Source organism: Balaenoptera physalus (assembly GCF_965194825.1).
Source record: "Balaenoptera physalus genome assembly, chromosome: 4".
NCBI classification, from domain to species: Eukaryota; Metazoa; Chordata; class Mammalia; order Artiodactyla; family Balaenopteridae; genus Balaenoptera; species Balaenoptera physalus.
Window position 1 is genome coordinate 146,338,405 of NC_138891.1, and position 19,524 is coordinate 146,357,928.

At 55.1% G+C, this 19,524-nt stretch overlaps 1 protein-coding gene across 4 annotated transcripts in view; it reads left to right on the forward strand.

Moving 5' to 3' along the window:
* The window catches only part of COL6A2 (collagen type VI alpha 2 chain), a 36,805-nt gene extending 28,851 nt beyond the window's left edge, over nt 1–7,954 (forward strand). For 2 of the 4 annotated variants that reach the window (XM_082460970.1, XM_082460971.1), the window contains 6 exons: nt 173–208; nt 390–435; nt 741–893; nt 1,049–1,501; nt 1,610–1,648; nt 6,871–7,954. In XM_082460970.1, the coding sequence (XP_082317096.1) occupies nt 173–208; nt 390–435; nt 741–893; nt 1,049–1,501; nt 1,610–1,648; nt 6,871–7,469 (1,326 nt within the window). In that variant the 3' untranslated portion in view covers nt 7,470–7,954. Of the gene's footprint in view, nt 1–172; nt 209–389; nt 436–740; nt 894–1,048; nt 1,502–1,609; nt 1,649–4,538; nt 5,617–6,870 lie in introns of those variants that run through there. The other 2 variants (XM_082460973.1, XM_082460972.1) reach the window with 2 other exon arrangements.
* The last annotated feature ends 11,570 nt before the right edge of the window (nt 7,955–19,524 follow it).

Below are 19,524 nucleotides of genomic sequence, written 5' to 3' on the forward strand. Positions count from 1 at the left end.
AGGTCAGTCGCCCATCCCTTTGGCCCTCTGGCCACAGTCCCTGGGCCAGCCAGGCCAACAGGCAGCCCGAACCAGGCAGGGGTCCTGAAGTGGCCGTGTGAGAACAAGTCCAGCCCTCCCAGCCTCGGCCATGACAGGTGTCACATCTCACGGATACCCTTCCTCCTTCCAGGGAGAGCCTGGCCCCCCAGGAGATCCCGGCCTCACGGTAGGTGTCAGTCGGGGTGGGACTCAGGGCCCTCCTCCCTCTTAAAAATCTGAAGGGCAGGTCAGCAGGGGTGAGGTCAGAGCAGGAGGTGGGCAGGGGCCACAGGCTTCCTGCAGAAGCGCTTCCAGCCCCTCCCCAGGGTTTGCGCTCTGGGCTGGGGGCTGACCCCACTGTGTCACAGGAGTGCGACGTCATGACCTACGTGAGGGAGACGTGCGGGTGCTGTGGTGAGTCGTGGCCCCCGCGCGGCTGGACTGGGACACTTGTGTCCTCGGGGGCTCTTGTCCCGGGGTCAGGGTCGTCCGTCCGAGTCCTACCCTCCCGCTCACATTCACTGTTTCCCACGGTGCACCTGCCTGCACGCCCCTGGGGTCTTAGGCTGTCTCCCTGGGCCGGGGGTCAGCGCTGTCACCCGCCCGCCCCTCCGCTCACCCCGCCCCGCCTGCTCGCCCCGCCCCGCCTGCTCGCCCCGCCTTCCGCTCGCCACGCCCCCCGCTCACCCCGCCCCGCACGCTCACCCCGCCCCCCGCAGACTGTGAGAAGCGCTGTGGCGCTCTGGACGTGGTGTTCGTCATCGACAGCTCCGAGAGCATCGGCTACACCAACTTCACCCTGGAGAAGAACTTCGTCATCAACGTGGTCAACAGGCTGGGGGCCATCGCCAAGGACCCCAAGTCGGAGACGGGTCAGCGGCCCCGCAGTGGGGTGGGGGTCCGGCGGGTCAGGGCTCGAGCAGAGGGGCCGCAGGACGCCTGAGGTCCGGATAGAAATCCACGGGAGGGGTCCCGGAGGGGTCCTAGCCCTGCCGAGGGCCGCCCTCACGCCCGCGCCCGCCCGCAGGGACCCGCGTGGGCGTCGTGCAGTACAGCCACGACGGCACCTTCGAGGCCATCCAGCTGGACGACGAGCGCATCGACTCACTCTCCAGCTTCAAGGAGGCCGTCAAGAACCTTGAGTGGATCGCGGGCGGCACCTGGACGCCCTCGGCCCTCAAGTTCGCCTACAACCAGCTCATCAAGGAGAGCCGGCGCCAGAAGACCCGCGTGTTCGCGGTGGTCATCACGGACGGCCGCCACGACCCCCGCGACGACGACCTCAACCTGCGGGCGCTGTGCAACCACGACGTGACGGTGACGGCCATCGGCATCGGGGACATGTTCCACGAGAAGCACGAGAGCGAGAACCTGTACTCCATCGCCTGCGACAAGCCGCAGCAGGTGCGCAACATGACGCTCTTCTCCGACCTGGTGGCCGAGAAGTTCATCGACGACATGGAGGACGTGCTGTGCCCGGGTGAGTCCGGAGGAGAGCAGGGGAGGGGCGCGCGGCCGGGGAGGGGCCGGGTCTCCGCAGGCCTCCAAGGGAGCCACCGGGACCCCCACCTCTTTTCCTCTCTCCTAGACCCCCAGATCGTGTGCCCGGACCTTCCCTGCCAAACAGGTAACGCGGGCGCCACTGGCCCCCCAGGCAAGCCGGCAGCCAGGGCCGGGGGGAGGGCCGTGCAGGGACCCTAGGAATTGCTGCCGCAGCCACCCCAGTGAGAAGCCTCAGATTCCAGACCCGCGGTGGCCCGGCTCCGGGACCCCGGCACTTCCGAGGAGGGGCTGGGGGTGCAGTTGACGTCTGGAGTCACTCGGCCGCCCCACCCACCTGGCGCATGTCGGGAGGGGGTGCGCTAAGCTCTCGGGCCGCTGGTCTCGAACACAGATTCACGGCCTCGTGGGCTGAGGTGCCCAGAGGCACAGACACCCCAGGGCCACCCCGGTCCTGCAGGCGGAAGCCCTGGATCCAGTAAGTGAAATGGCTGGTCTTAAACCTTCAGGGAGGCGAACACATCCACAGCCACGGGGGCGGCTGCAGAGCGGGCCTCTGCCCTGACGCCCTGAGCTGCTGCCTGGCGGCTGGGGTTTGGTCTTCCCTCCGGAGCAGACATGTTTAGGGGGCCGTGCCTCGAGCCCTACGTGGTTGCACTAGAGCGGGAGGCTGGGGGCTGGGGACCCACGGAGGCTGCCCCCAAGGGGTCCCTCGGGGCGGGGAAGGGGCAGGATGCGTCAACCAGCTCCTCTGGGCATCCTGCTGCTGCCTCGGGGGGCCCCTGGGGCCGGCTCTGGGTGGTGGGGACCCCGCAGCAGGCGGGGGGCAGGGTGAGTCGGGCTGGACCGTTGGCAGGTCCCACACTGATGGGAACCTTGGGGCCTGCGTCCACATCCGTGTCTGCCACGAGGTCAGCGTTCCGGCAGCCTCCTCCCAGGCGTCAGGGGGCCCCGGGCAGGTTCAAAGGCACCAAGGCAGCCTGAGGTAAGGGACCGTGTTGAGTTGGGGACAGGGGTCCGCACACTTGTTCTGACAGAGAACTTCCAAGGAAGTGCTCGCCGAGATTGTACCAGTGACTGTGCCATGGCCGTTGGCAAGCTGTGGGGTCATCCCAGAGACGGCCTGGGCCTGGCTGAAGACGGTGTGTGTGGCGCCCAGAGCCACCCCAAACCCCAGAGGCTGGCCCAATAGCGCCAACCCCAGTCTCCCCCGGGGGCTAAAGAGGGTGGGGTCCGCGCAGAGACCCAACTAACCCCTGGTCTGTGCCCCTGCCTTCAGGGCGCCTGACTCCTTCCAGGGTGCGGTCCCGTGGTCAGCTTGGCCCCTCGAGGGCAGAAACCTGACCCAGCCCCTGGTGCCAGGGCCCAGCGGTGATTTTGCTGGGGAAGCTGTGAGTTTCTCGCCATGGGGGGAGTCCGCTGAGGGTCTCTGTAGATGTTCCTTATCAAGCTGAGGGTGGCCCCCCATTCCTAGGTACTGAGAGTCTGTCGTGAACGAGTGTGGGATTTTGTCAGATGCTTTTTCTGCACCTGTTGATATGATCAGGTGGTTTTTCTTCTTTAGCTTGCTGATGTGATGGATTGTGTTCATTGAGTTTTGAGTGTTGAACCAGCCTTCCAAGACCTGGGATAGATCCCACTTGGTCATGATGTATAATACATATATATTGTTAGAGTTGATTGCTAATATTTTATTGAGGATTTTTGCATCTGTGTTTGTGAGACATCTTGGGCTGTCGTGTCCTTTCTTGTGATGTCTTTGCTTTTGATGCTGGAGTAATGCTGGTGATCTCACTTCCCCTGAGCCTCCAGGACCTGACAGTGAAAGGGAACAGCCCCCTTAGGGACCCCTCCCTTGTTCTCCTAAGTCCCCCCTCTGCTAAACTCACAATCTCATTCTCCTTTAAAGTGATTTGAAATTTCCTAGTAAATTAGACATTGTGACCAGAAGGGAAGAAAGTAGATGTTAACTACAGAATATGCTTTTACAAATGACCTCCTTGACACGAGTGGACTCTGGCATGCTCGCTGAGGGCTGAGCAGATGGGGCGCTGTGTGGACGCCGCCTGCTCTGGCACGGCCCTGACCTACTGGGCCAAATGGCCCCTTCCACCCAGAGGCTCAGCCGCATCTGGGCTTGGACCAAGCCAGGTGGGCAGCTCAGCTGGGACAGAACCACGAGGCTGTCAAAGAGAAACAAAGGCAGACACCAGTCAAAGGCGGCCAAGGCAGGTTTTCTTCCGCGACAGCTGCTGCAGGAGGGGGAGAGCCAGGGGGACCTGAGCCCTGCTCCCCACGCCAAGGCAGGAGGCTCCGGAAGGCTGGGCGCCCCAAAGGAAGGGCGCGGGGCAGGGCTGGGGCCGTGAGGCCAGGCCACCCGGGCGCGCTAACTGGACGTGCCCGAGGCACCCTGCAGACAGGAGACCGTGGTGCGCCTGGAGCGAGGGGCCCGGAGGGTAGGCCCTGACCTGCCCCGGACGTGACAGGATGGGGAGAGCATGGGGCGTGCTGAGCGTTTGCTCCCTGGTCCTCGGGGCAGCGGCTCCGGGGGGGAGGTAAACGTCTGACGGTGAAGGGTGGAGGAGGATTTGTAACCACAAGCCGGCGAGAAACCGCCCTGAGAGGGACTCCAGGGGCCCCCGCCTATCGCCAGGCGGGGCTGGAACAGGCAGGGAATTCTCCCCGCAGTGCTGAGCGTTTTAAGGGGGCTGGGGTCGTCCCCGGGCAGGGCCCTGAGCTGCCAGCAGCCGCCACAACCTGGTTAGTCTCAGCAGCCGTCTGTGCCAAGAGTCTTGCAGTTCTCGAGCTTCTGTTCCCCGTCTCCTCCGGGCTCCCCGAAGCCCCTTTATTTAGCTTTGGCACCCCGCGCTGACCATGCGGGAGCTGCAGCCTCCCCGGCTCCTCATCTGACGCCCTCGCTGAGCTCTTGGTCCCTCCTCATCTCCGAGGAGAGAGGCGGCTGGAGCCCCGATCACGCCGACCAAGTCCCTTAAAGACTTCTCTGGAATCCCCCGCAGATGGACCGCGGCCTGGCGGCGAGCCCCCGGTCACCTTCCTCCGCACGGAAGAGGGCCCGGACGCCTCCTTCCCCAGGACCATCCCCCTGATCCAACAGTTGCTAAACGCCACGGAGTTCACACAGGACCCAGCCGCCTACTCCAGGCTGGTGGCTGTGCTGGTCTACACCGCGGAGCGGGCCAAGTTCGCCACGGGCAGCGAGCGGCAGGACTGGATGGACCTGTTCATTGACACCTTTAAGCTGGTGCACAGGGACATCGTGGGCGACCCCGAGACCGTGCTGGCGCTCTGCTGAACCCCCGGGCTGCAGCCCCGCCGGCTGCATTAGCTCCCAGGCACTGCCTGCCTTACACTGCGGGGCTTAAGACAGCAGGAAGCTGTTCTCTTGGTCCGGAGGCCAGAAGCCCAAAAGCAAGGTGTCCCAGGGCCGCGCGCCCTCTGGGCCTCTAAGGGAGGGCCCTTCCTGCCTCTCCAGCTCCTGTCTCTGCCTCTGTGGACACATGGCCTCTCCCCTTCCCCCCACGCCCTGCCCCGGCCTGCCTCCTACAGGGACACTTGTGGCATTTAGGGCCAGATAATCCAGGAGAGTCTCCCCATTTCAAGGGAGTTATTAATTGAATTCCATCTGCAAAGTCCTTTTGCCATATAAGGTCATATTCACAGGCTCCAGGATTAGGACGCAGGCATCTCTTGGGGACCGTTATTTAGCCAAAAAGAAAGAGGGAAGACCAGAGCCTCATAAGCAACTCCAACTCCCGGCTTCACCTCTGGCCTCTGTGTCCAGGTCACCCCTTGTGCACTTCTCTCGTCCCCCTGGTTGATACATTGAGAAACCCCCCCAAACCAGCAATCCCTGCGTTTCTGACTGACCGCAGGGACTTACAGGCCCAGGGGCACACAGGGAACTCGCTGGGCAGTTTCAGCTCTAGCTCCAGCCCTGTGGGTTTAAAGCCAAAGCTGCTCTTCATCTGCACTGCCATATAAATAAGCTCCTTTAAAAAAAAAAAAAATCTGCCAGAAACACTCGCTCCTCCGCGGGTAGCCCAGTACTGCAGGCGACACACCGAGAGTGTCCTTCAGGGGCTGTGAGCGCATCTCATACAGTCTATAAAAGCTGCAAAACGAGGAGTGTGAATGTGTGCTGTGGTCAGCGACTTGCTGAGGCCAACTGCTGGCTCGCCTGGACCTCGGGGGTTGCCCATGCGGTGGGGCACCTGGGGCCTGCGGGGCCCAAGCGGGATCCTGAGCCCCTCGTGGTTGGTGCCACAGGTCAGGAGCTCCTTCAGATGGGATCGCCGTGCTCCCGGCCCTGGCTCAGCACGCCTGGGCTGTGACCGGAGTCCTTTCCTGCCCCGGTCAGGAGGGTGCCCACGGGGCTGAGGAGCTGGACCCATGAGGGAGGACCAGCCCCGCCCCTGCCGAGCCCCGATGGCCGTTAGAGCTGAGATCTCAGCAGTGCCTTGGGCGAGGGGCTTGGCTGCACGTTCCTGGACGGAGACCCAGCCTGTGGTCCCGTGTGTGGAGCGGGTGTTCAGGCTGTGCAGAGGCGCCCACGTCCCTCAGAGGCCCAGCCTCAGCCCTGGTGGCAGCCTTGCCCTCACACTGTCCAGCATGTCCTGGGCTGGTGACTGGCCGGATGAGGGCAAGGGTCTCAGGTAACAGGGAGTCACCCGGGCTGCCACAGGGGTCTGGCCACACCTGTGCCCACTGCCCACCAAAGCCTTGGCCAGCTGAGGGGACACAGGCCCCTTCTCTCCCTGATGCTCCCAGGGCTGGGAGAGATACGGCCCAGCCTCCAGAGGTGGGTCCTTGCGTCTGGGGATCTTCATGAGGTCTTTTTACACGGTCACAGGTGTGATGACACCTCTCTCTCCCACTCCTACTCCCCATGGACCGTGGTCCTTTGGGGCACATCCAATTCTTGGGCCAAAAGAAGGGGCTTTACTGATCCCTGCGTGCCTGCCCGCGAGGCCTGAAGGAGGTCGCTGGGCAGAGATGGTGCTGGGAGAGTGGAAAGGGACCCCTCAGCCTCAGGTTTGGGGACATTTCCTGGTGGGAGCACAACCAGGAGAGACGGTGTCGGTCCCAGGGAGACAGGGTAGGAGCCTGGACCCACGTCCTGGGTGCTGTGGAGGGCTCCCGACCGCCGGTGATCTTGGGTGAAGCTCCAGCGGTCTGAGTGGCTCCTGTGGACGGGTGCGCGCAGAGAGGCGGGCGCGGGGCGTGGCCTGGGCGGACGTGGCCTGGGCGGGCGTGGCCCGGGGGCGCGGCTGGGGCGGGGCAGCGGGGCCTCACCCAGGTCGCCCGCGCACCACCCCGTCTCGCCCCCAGAGCTGTACGTGGCCCAGTGCACGCAGCGGCCCGTGGACATCGTCTTCCTGCTGGACGGCTCCGAGCGGCTGGGCGAGCAGAACTTCCACAAGGCGCGGCGCTTCGTAGAGGAGGTGTCCCGGCGGCTGACGCTGGCGCGCAGGGACGACGACCCGCTCAACGCGCGCGTGGCGCTGCTGCAGTTCGGAGGCCCGCGCGAGCAGCAGGTGGCCTTCCCGCTGACCTCCAACCTGACCGTCATCCAGGACGCGCTGGCGAGCGCGCGCTACCTCAACTCCTTCTCGCACGTGGGCGCGGGCATCGTGCACGCCATCAACCAGGTGGTGCGCGGCGCGCGGGCCGGGGCGCGCCGCCACGCCGAGCTGGACTTCGTGTTCCTCACGGACGGCGTCACGGGCAACGACAGCCTGGAGGAGGCGGTGCACTCCATGCGCAAGCAGAACGTGGTGCCCACCGTGGTGGCCGTGGGCAGCGACGTGGACGCGGACGTGCTCTCCAAGATCAGCCTGGGCGACCCGGCCACCGTCTTCCGCGAGAAGGACTACGACAGCCTGGCCCAGCCTGGCTTCTTCGACAGGTTCATCCGCTGGATCTGCTAGCGCCCCCTGCCCGCCCCCACCACCAGCCCCGTGACCCCTGCCCCGTGGGTGCTGTCCTTCTGTCCGTGGTGCTACTCAGACCCCACCTGAGAGGTCCGGCGCACTGAGGGCTCAATCTCTCCACATGTGGGTGTGAAGTCAGGAGCAGGGGACCCCCGCCCACCCCAGCTCCTACCGGGGATCCCGCAGCCCTGGACACCCTGAGCGCACTGCCCGTCTTCACCATTCACCCTTGTCCTGCCCTCTGTGCCCTCCTGGCACCCCAGAGGCGTCCCGGGGAGCACATCTGGGGCTGGCCTCCCTCAGCCCGGCCTCATTCCCAGACTTGTCCTCCCCCGAGTGCCCTCCGGAGGCTCTCTGCCAGCCCTCCTGGCCCCGCTCCCAGGTCTCTGGGCATCACCTGCCCCATCAGACTGAGCTGTGACAGCAGGCCCTGCACCTCCCTGTGTGCACACACCCCAGTCCAATAAAGGCTTTGAACCCCGCTTGCTCCCCAGCTTGCAAGTGTCTGTGCCAGTGGGGATGCTGAGACCGTTCACATGAGCCCCAGGACTGATCATGCCCCGGGGTCCCCGGATTGCTCTGTGCACCCAGAGGGTGCCGGGCCTGGCCTCCTGTCCTTACAGGCACCCACTCCCAAGGGCACCGACTGGATGGCTTCAGCCGTGGAATCCACCTCTGTCTGGTTGGCTTTGGGCTGAAAACAAAGTATTTGGTCAGTGAAGTCTCACTCTGTCCCCAGAACGGGGCCAGAGCACTTTAGGGATGTTTGTTGGTTTGCATGAGGATACTTGTGGATAGAGATAGGTGATAGAGAGATGACAGATGATAGAAAGAGAGGGGATACAGATAGATGGTAGACAGATGACAGGTACACAGATGAGAGAGAGATAGGTGATTGATATATAGATAATAGATAGATGACAGGTACACAGATGACAGAGAAGTAGATAGATAATTGATTGATATATAGATGATAGATGATAGACAGAGGAGAAATGAGAGAGAGGCTCTTTTCTTCTGGCAGCCTCAGTGACTTTTTGTCCAGACGCCCAGGTCTTTTAAGTTCACCCTCTGGGAAGTGCCCTGTTAAACCCCAGGCTGTTCAGTCTGCGGGGCCTGGCCTAACAAAGCACCTCAACCTGGGGGCTTAAACGACGGTCTGGAGGCCAGCAGGCGCCGCAGTCCCGGTGTCCTCAGCGCCGCGCCCCCGCTGAGCTCTCGGGAGGGGTTGTTCCAGGCCCTCCAGCCCCTGTCGCTCCTCCGCTCGCAGCGTCCCTCGGGTCTTCACACGTGATCTCCCCGGGCCCGTCTGTGTCCACGTTTCCCTTCTGGACACGGACACAGCCATTTTGGATTAGGGCCCATTCTACCCCAGGATGATCTCATCTCAACTAATTACAGATTATGTTGCAACGACTCTATTTCCAAATAAGGTCAAATTCTGAGGTACTGGGGGCTAGGACTTCGACATGGGAATTTGGGGGAGGGGGACACAGTTCAGCCCAGAACACGATGACACCCTGTTGACCCCCTCTTTGGGGGTGACTGACTCACTTCCGCCTCTCCTGTCATCTGCCTACACAGCCTGCAGCTGAAAGGCAGGGCGTCACACCAAGTATCTTCTCTTCCTCTGACCCCTCCCTCCCCGCAAAGAACCGTACAAAACGCCTGCACGAGAAAGAGAAGAGCCGGCAGCCCCAGGCCTCAGGCCGGAGGGCTGGCGCCTGTGAACTTCCCGGGGGCGGGGGCGGGGGCGGGGCCGGGGGGGAGGCAGGGGCCCCTCCCTCCACGCATCTGGAGTTCTGCCCGCTGGACCCTGCACGGTGTCCCCTCTGCAGAAGAAAGGACGTCCCTCTCCGTGACTCCGGCCTACGACCCCGGCGAGCGGGTGGGCGGGGTCCTTCCAGGGCGCAGGCCACCTTGGAGACCTGCAGGGTGCCCTCCACGCTGGTGTCCCCCGCGCTCTCCGCTGGGGCCCCGACCTCCCTGGAGGGCAAGGGCACCAGCTCCCTCTCAGGGCTGTTCCTTGAGGCCCCACATCCCCAGCCCTCAGCCCCTTGGAGGGGCGCTCAGACACACTCCCTGCCACGTGTGGTGTCTGAGTTAGGGTTCTGCGTTTTCCTACAAGAGCCTCCCCTCATACACACGGGACACCCTCAGGCCCTCCTCTACAGCCGGGGTTAGCTGGGCCCCCGCTCTGCCTGCTCCCCGCCACCCAGCCCCACTCGGACATGGATCCTGTCCCCTGAGAGCAGGGGACGTGAGTGAAGGAGACTCAGCACAGATGAACCCAAATGGGCTCACCTGGGGCCAAGGTCACAGAAGGAAGCCAGCAGAGTGGCCATAGAAGCCGCCCAGGACAGCCGCTGTGCAGGCATCACGGGCGTGCAGTCCTCGGGGGAGCCCAGTGGACTCCCCAGGCCTCAAAAGTGTGCACAAGGCCATGGGTCCTCATACCACGCCCTTATTCTGTGACCGAGACACAGTGTTCGAGGTGGTCCCTGAGCCTGAGTGGATGTCATGCCCGTCAACTCCACCCCCCACAGGAAGGACAGACGCAGGCCAGAGCGCTCTAGGCCCTCAGAGTGTCCGTACGGAGCCAGCCACGCTCCTGCCTCTGAGAGTGGCGTATCCGTCACCAGCAGCCCCACACCGACACCCCGCATGAGCAGCCCAACACTAGGGCCCCTCACCAACAACATCTCTGCACAAACACCCCTCACCCAGGACCCTCACCAGTGTCAACATTCTAATGTCCCCACACCCACGTCCCACATTAGTGTCCCCTCATACCATCCGGTCATCACTCAGCAATGGCCACACAAACGTTACCCCACCGACAAGCCCTTACAATCGTCCCCACACTACCGTCCCCTCAATAACTTTTCACAGCACCTCTCAGTAACGACCCATCCCCAGCCTCCCCGCCAACACCCTTCACTAGTTCCCCACACTAGCAGCTCCTAGTGTCCCCTCAGTAATGTCCCCTCACCAGCATTCCTCACTAACGTCATCTCACTAATATACTCCCAGTAGCGTCCCTCACAGACACTCCCTCAACAATTTCCTCACCAACGGCCCCACAGTAACACTCACACTGTCTCTACCATTATCCCTTCACCCGTGTTCTCGCACGAATGTCCCCTCACCAAGGCCTCCCCACCAACATCTCCTCACACTGTCCCTCACAAACATTCTTCAGCAAAGTCCCCAAACCAACATCCTTTCACTAACATACCCTCAAAAATATGCACTCACAAACGTCACCTCTTAACATGCCCACAAGAACGGCCCCCACTAACACCGCCTCAGCAAAGTCCCGTCACTAGCGCCCTCTCAGTAGCACCCTCTCAGGAACACCGTGTCACCCACATCCCTCACTAAGGCCTCCTCGCCAGAACCCCGCGGTAACACCTCTCCCCGTCACCCCTCACACACCACCTCACCAGTGTGCTCCCACTGACACCTCCACACTAACATCTCTTCCCAAAGTCGCCTCCCCAAACCTTCCCCAGGCACGGGCTCAGCCTCCAGCCGTCCCTAGAAAGGCCTGGGCAGGGCGCAGGGCTGGGGGACAGGGAGAGGACAGGACAGGGCTGGGGCAGGGCCCCATCAGCTCTCAGGCGGGGTTGAAGCAGAGCTGCAGCCCCAGCGAGGAGGCCACTCCGGGGCCGACAGGACACAGTCCCACAGCTCGACGGTGGCCACTCGGGCCTGAGGTAGTGAGTCCCCACCACGGCTGCCCCGAGCACCTGAGGCCCTTCCCAGACCCCTGGGACAACCCCCTCCAGGTCCAGGACTGGTGCTCTGACCAGGCCCAGCTGACCCTCCCAGGGCAGCCTCTGTGCCCCACCCTACCTGCACTCAGCTGCCTCCATCAGGAAGTAAGATTCTCCCAGGACCACCCTGTCAAGGTGTAGCTGTGCTCCCCAGACAGAAGGGCCCATCTCCCTTCCCTGTCCCCAAGGCCCCATGCCCCACCTCCGGGCAGCCAGCGACAGACCTGTGCTCACACGGCTGGACCTGCTGCTGTCCAGGGAGGTCAGAGGCGAGGGGCTGATGCCAGGGCCTCCGGCCATGGTGTGAGGGGCCCGGGAGGGCACCCACCCAGGTGGGGATAGTGGAGGTGGTGGTCCTAGTAGCATTCTCAGTGAAAAAAGAGAAGCAAAAACTGTGATTAGATCCTTCTCCCCTTCCCTGTAGTTGATAAGCATATATATAATAAATTTGACTGTAAAATTTTTAAATGACTCTATAACCAAAATGCTATTATAAACAGAATTAGAAACAAACTGGAGAGGAGCAATTGGTTCAAGATGGCGGAGTAGAAGGACGTGCGCTCACTCCCTCTTGCAAGAGCACCAGAATCACAACTAACTGCTGAACTGCTGAACAATCATCAACAGAAAGACACTGGAACTCACCAAAAAAGATACCCCACATCCAAAGACCAAGAGGAAGCCGCAATGAGATGGTAGGAGGGGTGCAATCAATAAAATCAAATCCCATAACCACTGGGTGGGTGACTCACAAACTGGAGAACACTTATACCACAGAAGTCCACCCACTGGAGTGAAGGTTCTGAGCCCCACGTCAGGCTTCCCAACCTGGGGGTCCATCAATGGGAGAAGGAATTCCCAGAGAATCAGACTTTGAAGGCTAGCGGGATTTGATTGCAGGACCTCGACAGGGCTCAGGGAAACAGAGACACCACTCTTGGAGGGCACACACAAAGTAGTGTGCGCATTGGGACCCAGGGGAAGGAGCAGTGACCCCATAGACACTGAACCAGACCTACCTGCTAGTGTTGGAGGGTCTCCTACAGAGGCGGGGGGTGGCTCTGTCTCACTGTGAGGACAAGGACACTGGCAGCGGAGGTTCTGGGAAGTACTCCTGGGTGTGAGCCCTCCCAGAGTCCACCATTAGCCCCACCAAAGAGCCTATAGCCTCCAGTGCTTGATCATCTCAGGCCAAACAGCCAACAGGGAGGGAACTCAGCCCCACCCATCAGCAGACAAGCAGATTAAAGTTTTACTGAGCTCTGTCCACCAGAGCTACACCCAGCTCTACCCACCACCAGTCCTTCCCATCAGGAAGCTTGCACAAGCCTCTTAGATAGCTTCATCCACCAGAGGGCAGACAGTAGAAGCAAGAAGAACTAAAATCCTGCAGGCTGTGGAACAAAAACAATATTCACAGAAAGACAGACAAAACGAAAAGGCAGAGGGCTATGTACCAGATGAAGGAACAAGATAAAACCCTAGAAAAACAATTAAATGAAGTGGAGATAGGCAACCTTCCAGAAAAAGAATTCAGAATAATGATAGTGAAGATGATCCAGGACCTCGGAAAAAGAATGGAGGCAAAGATCGAGAAGATGCAAGAAATGTTTAACAAAGATCGAGAAGAATTAAAGAACAAACAAACAGAGATGAACAATACAATAACTGAAATGAAAAATACACTAGAAGGAATCAATAGCAGAATAACTGAGGAAGAAGAATGGATAAGTGACCTGGAAGACAGAATGGCGGAATTCACTGCCGCAGAACAGAATAAAGAAAAAACAATGAAAAGAAATGAAGACAGCCTAAGAGACCTCTGGGACAACATTAAATGTACCAAAATTCACATTATAGGGGTCCCAGAAGGAGAAGAGAGAGAGAAAGGACCCGAGAAAATATTTGAAGAGATTATAGTTGAAAAGTTCCCTAACATGGGAAAAGAAATAGCCACCCAAGTCCAGGAAGCACAGAGAGTCCCAATCAGGAAAAACCCAAGGAGAAACATGCCGAGACACATAGTAATCAAATTGGCAAGAATTAAAGACAAAGAAAACTTATTAAAAGCAACAAGGGAGGGCTCACCTGGTGGCGCAGTGTTAAGAATCTGCCTGCCAATGCAGGGGACACGGGTTGAAGCCCTGGTCCCGGAAGATCCCACATGCTGCAGAGCAATGAAGCCCATGTGCCACAACTACTGAGCCTGCGCTCTAGAGCCTATGTGCCACAACTACTGAGCCTGCATGCCACAACTACTGAAGACTGAGCGCCTAGAGCCAATGCTCCACAACAAGAGAAACCACCGCAATGAGAAGCCCATGCACCACAACGAAGAGTAGCCCCCACTCGCTGCAACTAGAGAAAGCCTGCATGCAGCAACGAAGACCCAATGCAGCCAAAAATAAATAAATAAATTTATACATTTTTAAAAAATGCAACAAGGGAAAAACGACAAATAACATACAAGGGAACTCCCATAAGGCTAAAAGCTGATTTCTCAGCAGAAACTCTACAAGCCAGAAGGGAGTGGCACAATATATTTAAAGTGATGAAAAGGAAGACCCTACAATCAAGATTACTCTATCCAGCAACGATCTCATTTGGATTTGACGAAGAAATCAAAAGCTTTACAGACAAGCAAAAGCTAAGAGATTTCAGCACCACCAAACCAGCTCTACAACAAATGCTAAAGGAACTTCTCTGAGTGAGAAACAGAAGAGAAGAAAAGGACCTATAAAAACAAACCCAAAACAATTCAGGAAATGGTAATAGGAACACACATATCGATAATTACCTTAAATGTGAATGGATTAAATGCTCCAACCAAAAGACACAGGCTCGCTGAATGGTTACAAAAACAAGACCCATCTATATGCTGTCTACAAGAGACCCACTTCAGACCTAGGGACACATGCAGACTGAAAGTGAGACAATGGAAAAAGATACTCCATGAAAATGAAAATCAAAAGAAAGCCGGAGTAGCAATACTCATATCAGATAAAATAGACTTTAAAATAAAGAATGTTACAAGATACAAGGAAGGACACTACATAATGATCAAGGGATCAATCCAAGAAGAAGATATAACAATTAAATATATGCACCCAATATAGGAGCACCTCAATGCATAAGGCAAACGCTAGCAGCTATAAAAGAGGAAATTGACAATAACACAGTAATAGTGGGGGATTTTAACACCTCACTTACACCAATGGACAGATCATCCAGACAATAATACAGATCATCCAGAAAATTAATAAGGGAACACACGCTTTAAATGACACAATAGACCAGATAGATTTAATTGATATTTATAGGACATTCCAGCCAAAAACAGCAGATTACACTTTCTTGTCAAGTGCACATGGAACATTCTCCAGGATAGATCACATCTTGGGTCACAAATCAAGCCTCGGTAAATTTAAGAAAATTGAAATCATATCAAGCATCTTTTCCAACCACAACACTATGAGATTAGAAATAAATTACACGCAAAAAAACATAAAAAACACAAACACATGGAGGCTAAACAATACGTTACTAAATAAACAAGAGATCAATGAAGAAATCAAAAAATACCTAGAGACAAATTACAACAAAAACACGACAATCCAAAACCTATGGGATACAGCAACAGCAGTTCTAAGAGGGAAGTTTATAACAATACAAGCCTACCTCAAGAAACAAAAAAAAATCTCAAATAAACAAACTAACCTCACACCTAAAGGAACTAGAGAAACAAACAAAACCCAAAGTTAGTAGAAGGAAAGAAATCATAAAGATCAGAGTAGAAATAAATGAAATAGGAACAAAGAAAACAATAGCAAAGATCAATAAAACTAAAAGCTGGTTCTTTGAGAAGATAAACAAAATTGACAAACCTTATCCAGACTCATCAAGAAAAAGAGGTAGAGGATTCAAATCAATAAAATTAGAAACGAAAAAGGAGACGTTACAACGGACACTGCAGAACTACAAAGCATCATAAGAGACTACTACAAGCAACTCTATGCCAATAAAATGGACAACCTGCAAGAAATGGACAAATTCTTAGAAAGGTATAACCTTCCGAGACTGAACCAGGAAGAAATAGAAAATATGAACAGACCAATCACAAGTAATGAAATTGAAACTGTGATTAAAAATCTTCCAAAACCAGACAAAGATACTACAAAAAAAAGAAAATTACAGACCAATATCACTGATGAATATAGATGCGAAAATCCTCAACAACATACTAGCAAACAGAATCCAACAACACATTAAAAGGATCATAAACCATTATCAAGTAGGATTTATCCCGGGGATGCGAGGATTCTTCAACATACGCAAATCAATCAATGTGATACACCATATTAACAAATTAAGGAATAAACAACATATGATCATCTCAATAGATGCAGAAAAAGCTTTTGACAAAGTTCAACACCTATTTATGATAAAAACTCCGGAGTGTGGGCATAGAGGGAACCTACCTCAACATAATAAAGACCATATATGACAAACCCACAGCAAACATCATTCTCAATGGTGAAAAACTGAAAGCATTTCCTCTAAGATCAGGAACAAGACAAGGATGTCCACTCTCACCACTATTATTCAACATAATTTTGGAAGTCCTAGCCACGGCAATCAGAGAAGAAAAAGAAATAAAAGGAATCCAGTTTGGAAAAGAAGAAGTAAAACTATCACTGTTTGCAGATGACATGATACTATACATAGATAATCCTGAAGATGACACCAGAAAACTACTAGAGCTAATCAATGAATTTGGTAAAATTGCAAGATACAAAATTAATGCACAGAAATCTCTTGCATTCCAATACACTAACAATGAAAGACCAGAAAGAGAAATTAAGGAAACAATCCCATTCACCATTGCAACAAAAAGAATAAAATACCTAGGAATAAACCTACCTAAGGAGGTAAAAGACCTGTAGTCAGACAACTATAAGGCACTGATAAAAGAAATCAAAGATTAAAAAAAAAAGACAAAACAAACAAAACAAAACAAAAACAAAAAACATCAAAGATAATACAAACAGATGGAGAGATAAACCATGTTCTTGGATTGGAAGAATCAATATTGTGAAAATGACTGTACTACCCAAAGCAATCTACAGATTCAATGCAATCCCTATCAAACTACCAGTGGCATTTTTCACAGAACTAGAACAAAAAATTTCACAATTTGTATGGAAACACAAAAGATCCCGAATAGCCAAAGCAATCTTGAGAAAGAAAAATGGAGCTGGAGGAATCAGGCTCCTGGACTTCAGACTATACTACAACGCTACAGTCATCAAGACAGTATGGTACTGGCACAAAAACAGAAATATAGGTCAATGGAACAGGATAGAAAGCCCAGAGATAAACCCACACACATATGGTCACCTTATCTTTGATAATGAAGGCAAGCATATACAATGGAGAAAAGACAGCCTCTTCAATAAGTGGTGCTGGGAAAACTGGACAGCTACATGTAAAAAAATGAAATAAGAACACTCCCTAACACCATACACGAAAATAAACTCAGAATGGATTAAAGACCTAAATGTAAGAATGGACACATAAAACTCTTAGAGGAAAACATAGGAAGAACACTCTTTGACATAAATCACAGCAAGATCTTTTTTGATCCACCTCCTAGAGTAATGGAAATAAAAACAAAAATAAACAAATGGGACCTAATGAAACTTAAAAGCTTTTGCCCAGCAAAGGAAACTATAAACAAGACGAAAAGACAGCCCTCAGAATGGGAGAAAATATTTGCAAATGAATCAATGGCAAAGGATCAATCTCCAAAATATATAAACAGCTCATGCAGCTCAATATTTAAAAAACAAACAACCCAAATCAAAAAGTGGGCAGAAGACCTAAATAGACATTTCTCTAAACAAGATGTACAGATGGCCAAGAGGCACATGAAAAGCTGCTCAACATCACTAATTATTAGAGAAATGCAAATCAAAACTACAATGAGGTATCACCTCACACCAGTTAGAATGGGCATCATCCAAAAATCTACAAACAACAAATGCTGGAGAGGGTGTGTAGAAAGGGGAACCCTCTTGCACTGTTGGTGGGAATGTAAACTGATACAGTCACTATGCAGAACAGTATGGAGGTGCCTTAAAAAATTAAAAATAGAATTACCATATGACCCAGCAATCCCACTACTGGGCATATACCCAGAGAAAACCATAATTCAAAAAGACACATGCACCCCAATGTTCATTGCAGCACTATTTACAATAGCCAGGTCATGGAAGCAACCTAAATGCCCATCGACAGACAAAGGGATAAAGAAGTTGTGGTACACATATACAATGGAATATTACTCAGCCGTAAATAGGAACGAAATTGCGTCATTTGTAGACAAATGGATGGACCTTGAGACTGTCATACAGAGTGAAGTAAGTCAGAAAGAGAAAATCAAATATCGTATATTAACGCATATATGTGGAATCTAGAAAAATGGTACAGATGGACCGGTCTGCAAGGCAGAAATGGAGACACAGATGTAGAGAACAAACGTATGGACACCAAGGAGGGAAAGCAGGGGTGGGGGGGTTGGTGGGATGAATTGGGGGATTGGGATTGACATGTATACACTAATACGTATAAAATAAATAACTAATAAGAACCTGCTGTATAAAAATAAATAAATAAAATTAAATTTAAGAAAAGAAACAGACTGGAGAGACATTACAGGACATACGGCAAGCCGAGGGTTGTGTCTGCGCTATAGCAAACCCACAGATTCGTAAGAAGGAAAGTGACTCCAAGGAAACGGACAAAGAACATCAGCAGACAGAAAGTTACGTAAGTATAAATGGCCAACAGGCGCGCTTTCATAAGACAAATCATTAATAACCAATTAGACCCGAGCGTATGCTGGAGCGTCTTTCCAGCAGCATCTGGAAGCACAAACATTTGTCCCAAAGCTTGTGAAATACCTGAGACCTGGGAATGGCCTCCTGTGGGGGGTCAGCGTGCAGACACCCCTGGATTTGCCTGGCAGAGCCTCTCCCAACTCAGGTGGGGGTCCCTTGAAGACAGGGTGTCCCCAGGCCAGAGTCCCCCAAAGACAGGATCTCCCCAGGTCAGAGTCTCCCTGGGGTCAGTGTCGCCAGGGGAGGGTCCCTCCCATCTGCCCACAGGGCACCCCCTGGTCTGTCACAAGAAACAGGCCACATGGTCGCTGCTGAGGATGAAAGGTTTCTGGAGGCAGAAGCCCTGCACCCTTGGTCTTGCAGAAGGTCGTCCCACCGTGGGGTGGAGGGGGCAGCATCTGGGGGGAAAGGGTGTGGAGCAGCGTTGGGGGGCCCTCGGGGAAGGCGGGAGGCGAGGTGGGCGGGCTGCAGGGCCTCCCATGAGCGCCCCGGAGCTGGATGAGCCCCCCAATCCCAGCACCCGGTCCTGCGGGAGAGGGTGGGCATGGCGGGTCGCCCCTCACTCAGGGATCGGTGCCTGGATTCCGCCGTGCGGTGGGTGCCAAGCAGGGTCCTGGGTGCCGCCATGAGATGTCCGGGGTCAGCTGAGCCGGGGCCGTGGGGAAGGAGAGCGGAGACCCCGCGTTTCCGAGCCAACATACACACACACACACACACACACACACACACGGCAAGACCCCAGGCTCCTCGCCTTCCAACCCCTCAAAGGCAGCAGAGGAGGGACCTGGCGGAGACGCGGAGAGCCAGGACCAGTGGGCTGGGGTGGAGGGGGGCCCGCGCAGAGGACGAGCTCCTGGATCATGAGGAGTGCCTCCTGCTCAGGGACGCTGTGATTTCCACCAAAAATAACGACCATGAGCAATTACAACTGCCTCAGATACAAGCAAGAAAGAGCGGATGAAGGGAGTCGTGAAGGAGCCGCGGTGCCTCCTGGGCAGCCTGGACCCTCGATGCGCCGTCTGGGGGGTGGATTTTAAACCCACTTGCAGTTCTTCCCCTAAGGCCCTTGGAAGGAACTCCGTCCCTCCCCATACGGGCCTGAGGGTCCCCTCCCCAGGACAGCCCCCCACACCCGCTGCTCCACGTGTAGACCGGGCCCCTACGAGAGCCTCTGGCCTGCGCCCACACTCCACTGGGAGAATACGGTAGAGGTAAGGGAGACCCTGCACCCCAAGCTCACGCCCTTTCCAGAGTTCACCCCTTGAGGACTTTCCTGGAGCTGTCCTTGCATTTGCACAGATACACGCACACTGGCTTGCACACGCAGACAAGCACACCCACCGCACACCTGCTCAGACACTGTCCTTGTCAGTT